This window comes from Metopolophium dirhodum, chromosome 2, assembly GCF_019925205.1.
Source record: "Metopolophium dirhodum isolate CAU chromosome 2, ASM1992520v1, whole genome shotgun sequence".
NCBI lineage: Eukaryota > Metazoa > Arthropoda > Insecta > Hemiptera > Aphididae > Metopolophium > Metopolophium dirhodum.
In genome coordinates this window covers 31,777,304-31,792,032 of record NC_083561.1, presented here as the reverse complement: position 1 = coordinate 31,792,032, position 14,729 = coordinate 31,777,304, and the positions used below count along the sequence as shown (strand labels likewise).

The 14,729-nt window shown below is 33.3% G+C and overlaps 3 protein-coding genes and 1 long non-coding RNA gene across 6 annotated transcripts; 1 reads left to right on the top strand and 3 right to left on the bottom strand.

Moving 5' to 3' along the window:
• Window positions 1-613: 613 nt before the first annotated feature.
• Window positions 614-1,891, bottom strand: LOC132939836 (52 kDa repressor of the inhibitor of the protein kinase-like). Of its 3 annotated transcripts, none has more exons than XR_009664015.1 (3): window positions 1,583-1,891; window positions 866-1,426; window positions 614-784 (listed from the first exon to the last, which is right to left on the bottom strand). XR_009664015.1 is itself a non-coding variant. In XM_061007233.1 (2 exons), exons 1-2 carry the CDS (start codon window positions 1,049-1,051, stop codon window positions 671-673), a joined length of 300 nt encoding a protein of 99 aa, XP_060863216.1. In that variant the 5' UTR covers window positions 1,052-1,566; the 3' UTR covers window positions 614-670. The 3 variants fall into 3 exon arrangements, 1 of the variants encoding a protein (XP_060863216.1); XR_009664014.1 differs by having other exon boundaries at window positions 1,578-1,890; XM_061007233.1 differs by lacking the exon at window positions 1,583-1,891 and having other exon boundaries at window positions 866-1,566.
• A 2,534-nt stretch (window positions 1,892-4,425) lies between these two features.
• Window positions 4,426-4,811, top strand: LOC132938381 (uncharacterized). Its single transcript, XR_009663907.1, has 3 exons — window positions 4,426-4,494; window positions 4,558-4,620; window positions 4,677-4,811. It is a non-coding gene; the product is annotated as an uncharacterized LOC132938381 (long non-coding RNA).
• Window positions 4,812-4,937: 126 nt separating this feature from the next.
• Window positions 4,938-6,185, bottom strand: LOC132938886 (uncharacterized). The gene has a single exon (XM_061005877.1). It carries the CDS (start codon window positions 6,183-6,185, stop codon window positions 4,938-4,940), a length of 1,248 nt encoding a protein of 415 aa, XP_060861860.1.
• A 5,410-nt stretch (window positions 6,186-11,595) lies between these two features.
• Window positions 11,596-14,587, bottom strand: LOC132939107 (uncharacterized). The gene is made up of 7 exons (XM_061006128.1): window positions 13,389-14,587; window positions 13,213-13,323; window positions 12,844-13,154; window positions 12,481-12,790; window positions 12,298-12,402; window positions 11,767-12,241; window positions 11,596-11,704 (listed from the first exon to the last, which is right to left on the bottom strand). Exons 1-7 carry the CDS (start codon window positions 14,551-14,553, stop codon window positions 11,635-11,637), a joined length of 2,547 nt encoding a protein of 848 aa, XP_060862111.1. The 5' UTR covers window positions 14,554-14,587; the 3' UTR covers window positions 11,596-11,634.
• Between the last annotated feature and the right edge of the window lie 142 nt (window positions 14,588-14,729).

The window sequence follows — 14,729 nt, the reverse complement described above, 5'->3', positions numbered from 1 at the left end:
ATACAAAACAACAGAATAATAATGGTAAAAATAATACATTTTACCGCAGTTATAACGGGCATATGAATCAAAACGGTAGGAATAATAATTTTAATAATCGAAATGGTTATAGTAACGGATACAATAAATTCAATAAAAATGTTAATCGTGGAGGATACAGTAATTTTTATAATAATAATCGTAACGGATACAGTAATTTTGATAATAATAATCGTAACGGATACAGTAATCGTACCGGATACAGTAATTCTAATAATCGCGGCGGATATAGTAACAATTATAGACAAAATTATAACGATAATAATAATCAGCGAAATAATTATAGTAATAATCAAAATAGAAGTAACACTGGTTGTTACACGTGTGGGAAATCAAATCATTTCGCAAGAGAGTGCTGGCAAACGAACGGTCGATCAGGCGGAAACGATCGAGCAAATACACATAATAATCGTGATAATGGTGCGCGTAATTCTGGAAGCGGTAATAGTAGTAGGAGCAGTGGCGTATTTTCAAATTTTTTGTGGGGGGGGTCTAAATATTAGAGTAAGCACCTATAAGTTTATAATATAAAAAAAACACATACGAGTTATGATGTAATAACTATATTATTTATATTATATTATGTATATTTCACTACTATTATGATTTATTAATACAAATTAATAGTTTTTTATAATAAAAAAGGTAAACGTCTTTTTTGTCTGGCTAGTTCTTCAATAACTTCTTCCGGTTCTATTAAGTAGTTTTTATTTATTGATAACATCGCTAAACCGTTCAATCTTCCCTAAAAACAAAAAAATAAACAAAGTGTTTAATTGTAATTTGTAAATAACAAGAATATTTTTTTAAGTTTATAATAATTTACCTCTGACATGGAATTCCTTAGATACGTTTTTATTCTTTTTAAATTTGAAAATGTTCTTTCATTTGTGGCAGAGGAAACAGGTAGCGTGACTAAGATTTGAAGAAGTTTAAATATGTTTGGATAAATTGACTGGTTACACATAGCCATAGCCTCTAGAGCATTATATGGTTTCTCTGTTGTTTGCATGAGTTTTCTCTGCCATAATTTGTATTCTGCTTCAATAATTTGATTTTGAGATCCTTCATTCTGCAAATCTTCAATATATTTATTTGAAAGAATTATAATATCTTCGATGGGACCAAAATATTTTCACAGGAAAATTATAATTTACATCGGGAATCCAAATTGCATTTAGTATATCATGTATTTCATTTTGAGTCAATACTCTTTTGACGTAATTGAAAATATCGTGTCTATTTATATGGGACGTGGACGACGTAGGGATATCAGTGTCTGATGCTGAAACTACTGATAATCTGTGTTATTTTGTATATTGTCAACTTTTTGAGGTTTGAAAAAAGACTGAATATTGGGTTTCTTTTTAGAAGTCATAATTGTGATCTATTTAGAATAATATATAAAATACATTAATATTATGTATAGGTACCTAGTGTATACATAATAATATTATCATTTTAATATTTTTATTTTACACGTTACATCAAACAATAATAGTTGTAAATTAAATTTGAAATTATAAATTAGCAATTACCTTACGTCCTTACTGTCTTGTTAAGTGTTTCCGTGTTCATGTAGCGAATTAAGCAGAATGCCTACTATAATCACGGTTATCTTCTATAGTTCTATACCGTGCTATAATGTCAATAACAGTCGGCGTACCTACTAATATAATCATATATTATTATGTTACGTCGTTATCGTCGTCGGACTCGTTTTCGTCGTAATTGTCGTTGTCGGACGGCGACGACGCGACAAAAATAACCAAAAGTTAAACCAAAGTAAAAACCTATAATGTAAAATTAATATTCTCTTTCTCGGTACCTACGTACCAAGTTATTAATGACTTTTTAAATTTTTTTCTGGGGGGGGTCGAGACCCGGGAACCCCCCCCCCCCCGTAAATACGCCACTGAGTAGGAGCAATACGGGTGTTCAGAATTTGCATTGTAGTTATTGTAACAAAATAGGGCATGAAATTTCGAACTGTTTTACAAAACAGAAAAACGAGAAAAATAATTCAAAAAATTCCAAAGGGCAAGTTTCAGTGGGCATCAGGCTTTTCCAAGAGATAATGCAATCGCCACAAGACGATGTTTTCACATCACAACTAAATTAATAGAAAATCATATTACTTTAAAATCCCCTAGTTTTAATAAAGAACAAATTAAATTATTAGTAGACACGGGGGCTGAATTAAATATCATTAAAATTAATGCACAAAATGGGGATACAGAAATTAATGAGAAAGACAAGATTTATTTAAAAGGTATTAATGAAAAAATAGTCTCAACAATAGGTAAAGCAAAAATAGATTTAATAATAGATAAAAAAGCATTCGAAACAGAATTTTATGTAGTAAACAAAACATTTCCAATAGAAGGAGAAGGCATATTAGGACATAAGTTTTTAATGGATAATCATGCAGTTATAGATTATGCTAACAATACGATAACAATAAATGAAAATAAAGTAGAAAACGAAAATAGTGTGTGCTTTATTTTAAAACCACGTTCGAAAACAGTAGTTGAAATAGATATTGCAAATAAAGCAATGAATAATAAAAATATATTAATTAATAAACAAGAATTATCACCAGATGTATATTGCGCGAGTAGGATAAAAAAGAGAGTTCTGGAACCGCATCCTGCTAGCACATCCCTATACCTGATGGCACATCCCGCGAAGCCCGTTGCTCAACCCATATACATCTATACACCTCTGCTCAACCCATATCACATACGTACACGACATCCCCCCCCCGCTACCCCGCTCATCATATACCCCCACCACCAATCACGCACTTGTACGATATTCCCCCCGCCACTCTACCCTATCAATTAACCGCGGAAAATAATTTAAAAATTTTTTTGCCGAACCGGGATTCGAACTCGAACAGGTTGTTTCCCATACGACCACCACACCACTGCGCAACTTACTCGCTTATGATTACAAGGTATATTCTATCTCATTTAACTGGTGTTTACGACAATCGTTCACATACGTACGAGATGTATAATTTCCCCCACCACCACCACAGCCACTATACCTTACAAAGGGCCGCCGCGAACGCGCGCGAGCCCGCCACCGCGTTATCATACCTATGTTTTCAGTTATCACATCTATAAATACCTACATACGCACTTACGTACAAACACACATACATACATATATTATAATATAGTTTACATATAATATTCCACTGATATTTCTAACAATAAACATTCTATAATTTCCCCCCACCACCACCACCACCAACACCACCAACGCTACACCTTACAAAGGGCCGCCGCGAGCCCGCCACCGCGTTATCATATCTATGTTATCAGTTATCACATTGACGTTAGCATAATCTTTAAATGTTTTCGCACGCATGGCATTCGAGAATTATTACAAAAATGTTTACCGTTTGTAAACGTAAACAACTTTAACGAACATGTAGCTTCCTGCATAGCATACAGAAATATAATACACACACACACACATAAAGGCACATTCCTTTGTAAACATCATCAGCGTTAACAGACCTGTAGCTGCATGCATTACCACGATAACTCTGTAGGGACTATTCGATGTCCCCCCACCAATTAATATTTAATATAATCGTCTAAGAACACAGTTACACTTCATAAAATCAGTCGCTCTTCATCATTCCAAGTGTCTACATCGCTCCGAGTGTCTACTCCGCCCGTGTGCTCGTCTCGTATTCAACGTTTAAATCATAATTATTTTTCAGTGTTTAAAATTAAAATGGCTGGTCCAATCGAAAATATGGCAGATATTTACAAGAAAACTTTTAAATATACTCCACCGTCACCACCACCCAAGCTCATCGATTGCAGTAATCTAACCATCGACTTCACAGCTCGTAAATTTTTAAACATTGGGATAGATCCTACCGATGAATTCAAAACCGTGATTCATATTATAACATCTTCGCGGTATGTAAATATTCCTATCGATTTTCTACAAAGTATATTCAGACTTATGGGGAACATTCTATCATTCATACTCGATCGTCCAGAAAAATACAAACGAAATTTATTTTTGGATAACGACGTAATTTCAATGTCTAGTATGACATATCACTCGGAGAACACACTTGTTTTAGAATCAAAAATTCAAGACGGATGTCGTGTTCTGTTAAATCGAACGGATCTTTTGACCTTACAAGATTTAGAATACACCATTTTTGAGATTATCAATAGAAAATATATTATAATTAAACCGATTGTAATACATCAAATTGATCTAATCGCTTCATTCTTAAAATCAAACGTAGCGTTAGAAAATTCTAAGACTGATATGAGAACTCATGTGAGGAACATCGATAATAATTATCTTTCAATACATGTTATTGGCGAGAACGACTACATTTTCACAAATCAACTAAAATTATATGCAACTGATTCGATCGTTCAAAAATGGATGGAGAAAATAAAAAAATATGAGGTACTAGCAATTTTCCTTTTAGCTTATATTATGTTATGTTAATAAAATATTTTTTATTTACAGGGATACAATGACGAGTGTTCCATAGCTTTTTCACCACAATCGTACTTCAGTTCATATCCGCAGGTAATAATCATTTTTAAATCCGACATAACATATTTTAATTAAAAAAAAAATTACAGGGAAATCCAGCACAAGAGAGCCACCTCGAAAACATTCAGGAAGGACGTTCGGAAAACGATGGGCCATTTGGACCACAATATAATTAATTTTTCTGTATTATTATTTTTCTTATTGTGTAAAATAAAAACAAGCGTGATATTTAAAAACAAGTTTTTTTTATTTATTAATAATGATAAGGTTACAATATATATATATATATATATTTAGCATAAGGTTACAATATTTTACATAAGAGGAAAAAAAAAAAATTATATACATTTTTACAATTTTCTAACTTCGCCACTAAACGGGCTATAATTTATAATCTGGTCATGTAATATTAAGCAATACGCTGTAGTTTTTTCCGGAATAACGGTATCAGTTTCAAATTCAATACGTAGGTCTACGGTTGACGACTTCACATTATCGTTTTGACACGATAAATCAACAACGATGATTGGTGAATAGTTTTGAAAAATATGTTTTGACAATAAAGGTTCACTATACTCTTTCTCATAATATGATTTTTGAAAGTCTGCATAGGCCTTATACAGTATACTAGTTGTATTATTTTTAAAATCAGCACGAAAGTCTTCATATGGATACACTTCAGAATTTAAGTGAACCTTAAGATTTTTTAGTTGACAGTGATCAAAGCGTCCAGCGTCTATTTCAATATTTTTTTTTCGATCTGTTTGTAATCCGAATAACACAAACCTCGGTTTTTCTAACAAGTTGCTGGACTTTACCGTCCACGAATGTGAGGTATTTCTAGGGAGAATAGGATATTCGCAGAGATCCCAGGTTCTGAACGCACATGATAGTGTTTTACACGAATCTACCACTTTTATCAACCTTAATTTTTCTTTATCACTAACTCTGATAATAGGCATTTTCCACACCACCCTAGTAAGTTCAATTGTAATTTTTCTATTTTTTGAGACTGCTTCGGTTGCGCCCTCGCCAACAACGTGTATCGCATCCAGGTCGGTAGATGCGCGATTTAAAATCAGCTGTTGATTACAATTAAGTAATATTTTTTTATAGTCTTCACAAAATCCGAATAAATGTTTTAGAGGGATACACCCGGTAAATACATTGTTGCTCATAAAGTTTTTATTATCTTCACCATCCATCGCCGAGTCCCAAGCAGCGTTCTCCAACGTATTCAAATCGTTTGGAGTATACGAACAATATGCTTTCAAGCAAGATGCAACTCCAGGTGTTTTTAATTTTTGAATTTCTATTCCGTTTATTTCATAGCGCATTTCGGAGAATAAAAATGCCAATCCATTATTTGAAAAACGTACATCTCCCACTGCATCGGACGGTTTATTTACTCTCCCCTCTATATAAATATAGCTTTCGCATGGTAGAGTGTATGCATCCATATTTAAAACACTTATCCTAATTTCATCATTATTCGATAAAGACATGTTTGAGTATGGAGTGAACGAATGATAATGCTTTTGTGTTATTTTACACTCATCGACATAATCGACCCCAACGTCTAAATACGAGTCGTCCATAATTATTTTTATACTTGCAACGAACGTAGAAAATTTAAATTATTTTTCGTGAGCTTGATCTCGCCTTTTTTCGGTCTAGATGTTGACTTCTTCACGACAGTCGGTAAACTAACTGGTTTTTTGATTGTAGATCTTTTTATATTAAACTTTAATGCCATTTCCACTCGTTATTTGTAATCGAATCGTAATTGGTTCACCGCGCAGATTTATTAGACAATCGTTCTGATCTTTTAACACGATGTATACTCTAGATATTGAAGTCGTATTGAGAGCATAAAAAACTAGATGTCTAGGTACTTCGATGATTTTATAACCTGGTGGGACAGTTGGATAAAGTTCATGTATGATCTGGCTCGGTGCTCCATCACAGAATGAACCAGTAATCAAGTTGCACTCTACTTTTATACTATTGATTTTCATTATCTTAACTGTACTTTCAGATTCATGATTAATACCAGAAGTGTATAAATAATTTCTAAAACCCAATAACTTCGCTATACTATTCTCAACTGATAAGTCTACGTCATGACTACACGAGACTATACACTTTAATGTGGTATTGTCTGCTTTTAATTCAAACCAGTCGATATAATCGGGCATATTTTTTTTTATAACAGTCTCTAAATTTTCAAACTCATACGAGCCTGTGGGTATAATAACTTCCTCTCTTTGTCCAATCATATTACGGAAACCGATAGTATTGCAACCGGGTTCAATGTTCGGTATCGAATTATTTGTCTGTAGACTCAAAAGACATATTTGTGCTGTGCTTTCTACTTCTAGCGGTGGAAAAATGTCGCATGACAATTCACTCGAGTTCCCGTTTAACGTTATCGTATACATGATAAAAATTTTAAACACAAGTGTCCACAGTTTGTAGTATTATATTTCTGCTCTCTGCTGTAATTGAAATTTATGTCACATCCATGAAAATATCGTTGTACTTCTAATGGAGGTGGTAAATTTCCAAAACTGTCATAATATTCAACTTGATTTCCGATTTTTCTATACGCTACCCAGTGAGTACCTGTACCGTTTTCCGTATCCAAGTTAACAATCGCTGATTCTACTCGTTTACGACGTACGGGTAACCTATCTCGAGTAAACACGCCGATGAAATGAGGTATTTTATTCAAACGTGCAAATTTTATAAGTTCGAAATCGTACAGCGCTCTTCTGGGTAACGTAGTTATTAGTTTTTTTTATTTTTTTTAGTTTTTCTAGTTTTTTTCGTTTTCAAATCCCCTCCACTTTTATATGGTGCAAGATATAGACTTGATCCGATTTTATACGAGTTACCTTTATACGGCGCGATGTATAATCCGCCGCCCAAATGAGATTGCGTATTTCTTTTAAATTCATTCGCAACCTTGACAACGTTGGCAACACCGCCACTCAGTGCTCCTAGTGCTGATAAACCGGCGAAAATCGGGATTAACGGCAACACTCCACCCTTTTTTGGTATTGATATAACCCTTGGAACTTTAGTCTTTTTATTTTTGAATGTTTTTCGTGCGACGGTTATACACTTTTTACTTAATTTCATCAGGTTTTTTTCACCGATATTTTTCTTTATTACGTTTTTAGCTGCTCTGATGGCTGCTTTAAACCCACATCCAGCCCCGATTTTACGTTTCACTTTCATGGCGGTAGTCACGCCCCAAGCTACAGCCTTTTCTTTTAAACTCGAATCTTTAGACTTGAACCTATCCCAGGCTCGTTGCTCTAATATATAATCGGCCTCGTTGCGATCTGTGATAGAGTTACTAAGATCGTATGCAATATCGTGTTCTCTACACGCAGTGTCTAAAGGATTTACCCCTTTATCTCCGCGAGCTAATCGTTTTTTCAAATTTGTGCCAGGTCCACAATATTGATAACCTATAAAGAAATATTATTTTTATTATTACTATTACCACGTTAATATACGTGTATTTACTCTCACCAGGTACGTGAAGCTCTAATGGTAATTTATTTATAAGCGTGTTTATAAGACCAGCACCTTTATTCTTGGTCTTTCTTCGAGCGAGTGACATCGTGTACTGATTACGCTCTTAGTGTTACAGGGATATTTATTTAAAAAATGAAATTCATTAAACAAGATATACAACTCACAGTTGAAAACGTGGACCCACCTACTTCGTATAAAAAACAAAGACATGGTGTGCTTCTACCTAATACGATTAGAGCGCTTATCATGGGCCCTTCAGGCTGTGGGAAAACTAATTTAATATTCACATTATTAACACATATAAATGGTATACGATTTCACAACGTATACATATATTCAAAAACATTGGATCAACCAAAGTATAAATTATTGAGTGATATTTTATCAGGTATTAATGGAATACAATTATTCACGTTCTACGAAAACGAGCAAGTTATCGAACCTGAAAAAGCTTTACCAAACTCTGTGTTTATTTTCGATGATATTATTACTGAAAACCAGAAGATTGCAAGGACTTACTTTTCCAGAGGCCGCCATAATTTAGTAGATGTTTTCTATTTGGCTCAGAGTTATTCAAAAGTACCTAAACAACTTTTACGTGATAACGCAAATTTTATTGTTTTATTTAAACAAGACGAGACAAACCTAAAGCATGTTTACAACGAACATTGCTCTGGTGATGTGTCATATCCCGAGTTTAAAAACTTTTGTACTTCATGTTGGTGTAAAGGAGGATTTGAATTTATTGTCATAAACAAAGACAGTGAACGTGACAATGGTCGCTATCGTCACGGATTTGATACATTCGTTGTTATATAAACTATTGTTTTTTTATAAGACACTTCATTCACAAATATGTCGTCTAAAGGTGAGGTACTCGGAGAATTGATTAAAGCTAAAGAAAATATTAAACGTAAGTATATTGCATTAAAACATGGAAAAGCTGATATTCAATCTTTTGTATCACAAACACTTCAGCCAATAATCGAACCTCTGAACAAATTACAGACTTCCAAAGTCGATAATGATATGGTTTCCAACGCATCCGACAACCGGTTTACAAATTTTCGTAAATTAGAAGACCAAGAAAAAGATAAAGTATATGGCCCAAAAAAATATTCTAATGGCATTATCAAATTAGGTACAGAAGTAATACAATTTAAAAACGGTGCAATAGTTGTGAGAGAAAACTCTTATCCACTGACACAGGGGCTTAGCGAGTTATTGTGCTCCAGATATCCAATGCAATACTCCGCTAATGACTTAAATACGTATAAAGAAATACTGATTCATACTTCGGCACATTTAACACAGGACGGGACAAAAATTAGGAAGGGTGGTACAAAGTATGAGCAAATTATTAGCAAGCTATTCACCTCGGGTTCGGGTGTGAAATTACAAGCGCATAATTTAGTATATTGGAATGATCCAAACGAGTTGGTTGATAGGTTACGACTTCTTTTAGCCTCACAAGCTGCCGGTAATACAGGGCTTTCCAATGAAATACTTTCAATTTACGAAGAATTGTATGAAACGGGTTTAATAAAACGAATTCCAAATGTCTAAACGCGATATAGCAAACGAACTACACAAACCAGCAAGAAAAAATTATACAAGGCGAAGAGTTAATGTGTATGGTAAAAACGATCTATGGCAGGCAGACTTGGTGGAAATGATACCTTATTCTAAAAAGAATAAAGGCTATAAATATTTTCTAACTATCATAGATTGTTACACGAAATACTCTTTCGCTATACCTTTAAAGTCGAAAACGGCTAAAGAAGTTTCAAATGCAATGTCAAAAATACTACTCAAGCGCTCGCCAAAACTATTACAGGTCGATAACGGTAAAGAATTTTACAATGCGACATTCGATGCGTTGATGAAGAAACACAATATACATAAATATTCTACGTATAGTACAACGAAGGCCTGTATCGTTGAACGTCTTAACAGATCAATTAAAGAAAAAATGTATAGGGAGTTCACTGCACGAGGAACACATGAATGGGTTTCTATTTTACAATCTATGATTAATGAATATAATAATTCAAAACACAGAACAATATCTATGACACCCAGACAGGCTGATAACAATCCTTCTTCGGTAAAATTAAAGCAACGTCCGATTCTTAATGGAAAAATTAAATTTAACATTGGTGATAACGTCCGTATCAGTATATATAAAGGGGTATTTACAAAAGGTTATCTACCGAGCTGGTCCACAGAAATATTTAAAATAACCAAAATAAACAAGACATCCCCCACTACTTATCAACTACAAGATTATACAGGAAACCCGATTTTAGGTTGTTTCTACTCTGAAGAAATTCAAAAGACCAATCTCCCAAACGATTATTTAGTCGAGAAAATTATCCGTAGGAAGGGAAAACAGATGTTCGTAAAATGGCTAGGGTTTGATAATACGCACAATAGTTGGATAAATACGAGTGACATTAGAAAATAGCATCAGTCGAGCTCTAGGTATGAACGTGTTCGGATGTTCACAGGCTGGTGAAACGAGAAAATTTGTAACAAATCTCGAACAAACCATCAAATCATATTGTATAAGACTAGATAAATTTGGAAATTTACTCGAGGAAAATCATAAGTCTATTCAAACACAAGAAGAACAAGTTGAAACACTTCAATTAACGTGTGATGATATACAAGAGCACCTTATAAAAATCAAAGCATTGTTACAAAATATCAAAGAAAATACAGACAAGTTGAAACAAATTCCTGAAGTACTGTCGTCCAAATAATAATTATGTCTACTGCCATCATTGATTTCCATTGCATTCTCGGGAGGGATAATAAATACATGATAAAAGAAATGTCTATAGTAGATGTAGAAACATGGGCCACTCAACATTGGATTTTTAAAAATTCAAAATCAATACAGGATAACAAGAGTCGGAAAACTAACAAGTGGTTGGAGCGTAATTATCACAAACTATCTTTGGAATATGGGGATGTTGAGTATGAAGAACTAGGTAGAGTACTGAATTCACTAAAGTTCAGTTTCATATACGTTAAAGGCGATCAGAAAAAACAACTTCTTTTAGAGTATATTCCTCACATCGGGATCATCAATATTGACGACATGGGGTGCCCTCCACTAGACCAAATATGTGATGAAGAAACTTTACCATGCTGTATTTTTCATATGGATTTCAATCCTAAACAATGTTCATTTTATAAAGTATTTAGCCTAAGAAAATGGTTTGTAAATAATTTGTAAAAATAAATATCATATTTATTTATTTTTTTTTATATCAATGAGTTATTTCTTTATACTATACTATCCTATCCTATCCTATACTATCCTATCCTATCCTAACTAGAATCAATTCAATAATAATAATAATAATAAATATAATATCCACATAATATCTACAGAGATATTTTACAAAATAAAAAAAAATAATAATAATATCTACAGTGATATTTTACAATATAAAAACAAATCATCTATAATAAATAAAAAAAAAAAAACTATCTGTCTATCTCGGCTTCCGGAAGTTGTATTAATTCGGCTTCTGCTTGCTCTAGTGTTCTGGTGTCCCTATACAATTCAGAAATATTTAAAGTACAATAAATTAAAATATACAATTATTTCTAACTCACTCTATAGAGTAGTGACCGTGAGCCAAGGTATGTATTTGATCCTCAAGTATAACCCTCTTGTCATCGAAACTATTATAAGTTAATTTGGTTGATTTAATAGTCTTCAATCGATGATTGAACGACCGGATAGAGACATTCTCCGTCATCACATCCAAAGTTGTATCACCAAACAGACAGCGATAATGATCGTTGAAATTCATATGGTTTCTGACTACATGCCCGCGGATTCCTTTCGCCCTGATCTTCTCCTTGCCATTGATCTTATATGAATAAGACTTTGCTCTGAGCCCACAAAAATGCGTCATAACCTCTGAATTTGTTTCATCGGAAAACAAACCAGGGATTTTCTTTCGCTCAGCAATGTAACATGGATGATCTTGTGGTAAGTCTGATGTATCCATTCGATCGAGTAAATTGGAATTATTCTCCAGGTCTTTGTAAAAATCATCGGTTTGAATATAGTATACCAGTGAATCTAAAATTACAATATAAATTAATATATGAAAATTAGTATAGTTTGAAAACATTTACCTGTATCAGTATACATGAGCTCAATTTTATCCCTATAATGAGCCTGCATAACGTTATAATGATAATCATACATGACGGTCTTGGAAATTTCCAACACTGCAAAACCTGGTGAAAATTAAAAAAATATTAAAATATGTTTGATAATAGTAAATTAGTTGTATATATATATATATATATATTTACCTATATATATTGGCTTGTTAAACATGATAATTTTGTTTTCTAATGAGACAGCGTTGAGGGTTTCGTCATACGTAGTACAGTGTTTGAATGTAGTAAGATTTATAAGTTTTTGCAAACGTTTTTCACTACAAACAAGCTCCATTTTAAAACGTTTCCTTAAAGATTCCATGGTTTTTCCAAAAACGGCATTGTTTAAGAGTTTGAAGAAATCCTTTTCAAAGTCGTTCCTCGCTTTTTTCCGCATCTCAGTGTTTAATTCTATGTATTTTTTAAGCCAGTCCGACTGATTAAACTGCACAACTCTGTGAACCTACAATAAAACAAAATATGCAATAAATAAAATAAATAAAATAAATATGCTACTTTTTCCACAACGAGTCCGTTGGCTATAGCCTGCTGCAGGTTCCGATAATGAATCACATAGTTTTTCTTCGATTCTAAAGTCGCCATAAGTTTTTTAACTTTTGAACCAGGTGGAATACTATTTTTCGGTAGGAATGGCAGATCATTATGCTTGTCGTGAAGTTCTTTTGGATATGATATATCGACCTCATACATCCGCCCGATTGGTGATCTATCGTTTAAATCATTTAGACCCTCTAGTTTCGGCTCAACCCACTTAAATCCTCCGTATGGCATGAATTGTGACATTGCGTAACCGTACAAGTTGTTACCTGCAATTTAAGTAATATAATAAATTTAATATTAAATTAAATATAACATTATACTCACAATCCTGATAAACAAGCCATGATTTTGGTTGTGTTGGATCATAATCTGGTGTCTTTTCATTATTCGCCTTTGCATATCTCATGCTCGCCTGGGTCAAGCCGCCACGAATTCCTATAATAAAAACAGATATTTTATCACATTATTTTTTATTTTTTTAATAAATAACCTGACCTCACCTTTCTCGAACATTAACAAAATATCATAATCCGAAATCAGTTCAAGTTGTTGACCCGTGTATTTCAGCATACAGTCAAAACTAAATCCCGGTGCTGTGTAGTAAAATGATGGGTCCAGATGGTAAGTTCTTATACAGAGATCTCGGAAATTTTCAAACACATCAGTCAGCAGCAGCACGTCGATTTTTAAATAAAGATCAGAGTATTCCCCGAGTGTTTGACAGTTGAAATGATTCCAAACTGTATTTGCATGCTCAAAATCCTCATGTTTTATATGTGATTCGTCCAATGTACTGTAAAAATATTTTTTCGCCGGTAAACTGGTTTCTTCAAGCTTATCCCATTCATCTGTGTAGTCATACGGGTATACCCCCTTACGAGTAACTAGTGGTAAATCTTGTGTAGAAAAATGTTTTGCACTGTCTCTAAACTTTTCAAATCCTGGTGTAATTAAATTTTTTGAAAGTGTTGATAAACTGGAGGCCATAAATCTTAGTGTGTCGATAAATCTTAATGTGAAGAAGTTGCTAATGTATTTTGAAAACGTAATAAATTTTTCTTCGCTGTTTGGTATTACCGAGATAGAGTTTGTATCATACCCGAGACGAGTGACAATAAAATGTGCATCATAATTTGATAAATTATGAAAAAATACTGGTACGAAGTTAGGTGTTTGAAGTTTAAGATTACACGTATTGCATAATGACTGTCTAAATTTCCCTGATAAATGACAATGATCAGCCACTTTATGATTTTCATGAGAAAATTTGGTTTTGCATAAATTACAAGTATTACATGTTTCATGTGTTCTCCGCTGTTCAATAGTGAAAATTATAGGGGTGTTTGTTTTGAGTAGTTTTTCAATTTTTTGACCTATATTCACAATACTATCTATAAAATGTCTCGCCACGTCTTTATTATTTTCATTTCCACGGTAAATTACAGGCGATGTCGGAATTCCGAATTTTTCAAGCAGTTCCACTGGTATTTCTTCATTTGCTTTAACCATAAACCCATAGCTCATGGGCTCGTGTTCTTGAAAAGCTGTTGTTTTTTCTCCAATTTTCTCATCACTTTTCTTTAGAATTGCTTCGAAATCCGCGTAAATTACTATAGGATGACGTTGCGTTTTATCCCATGCAGTAAACTCGTGCAACGTGTACATTTTGAGCAGATTTTTTTCAATTTTCCCACTTTGTTCGATCGATTTTTATATATTATATTATACTGCTAAATATTTTTAAAGTAATTGCTAGCGTAACATTACATTAGTTAGTTATATACAAAAAACTAGTCAGAAACATAATAATAATAATAATTATGAACTTTATTGCAACAACA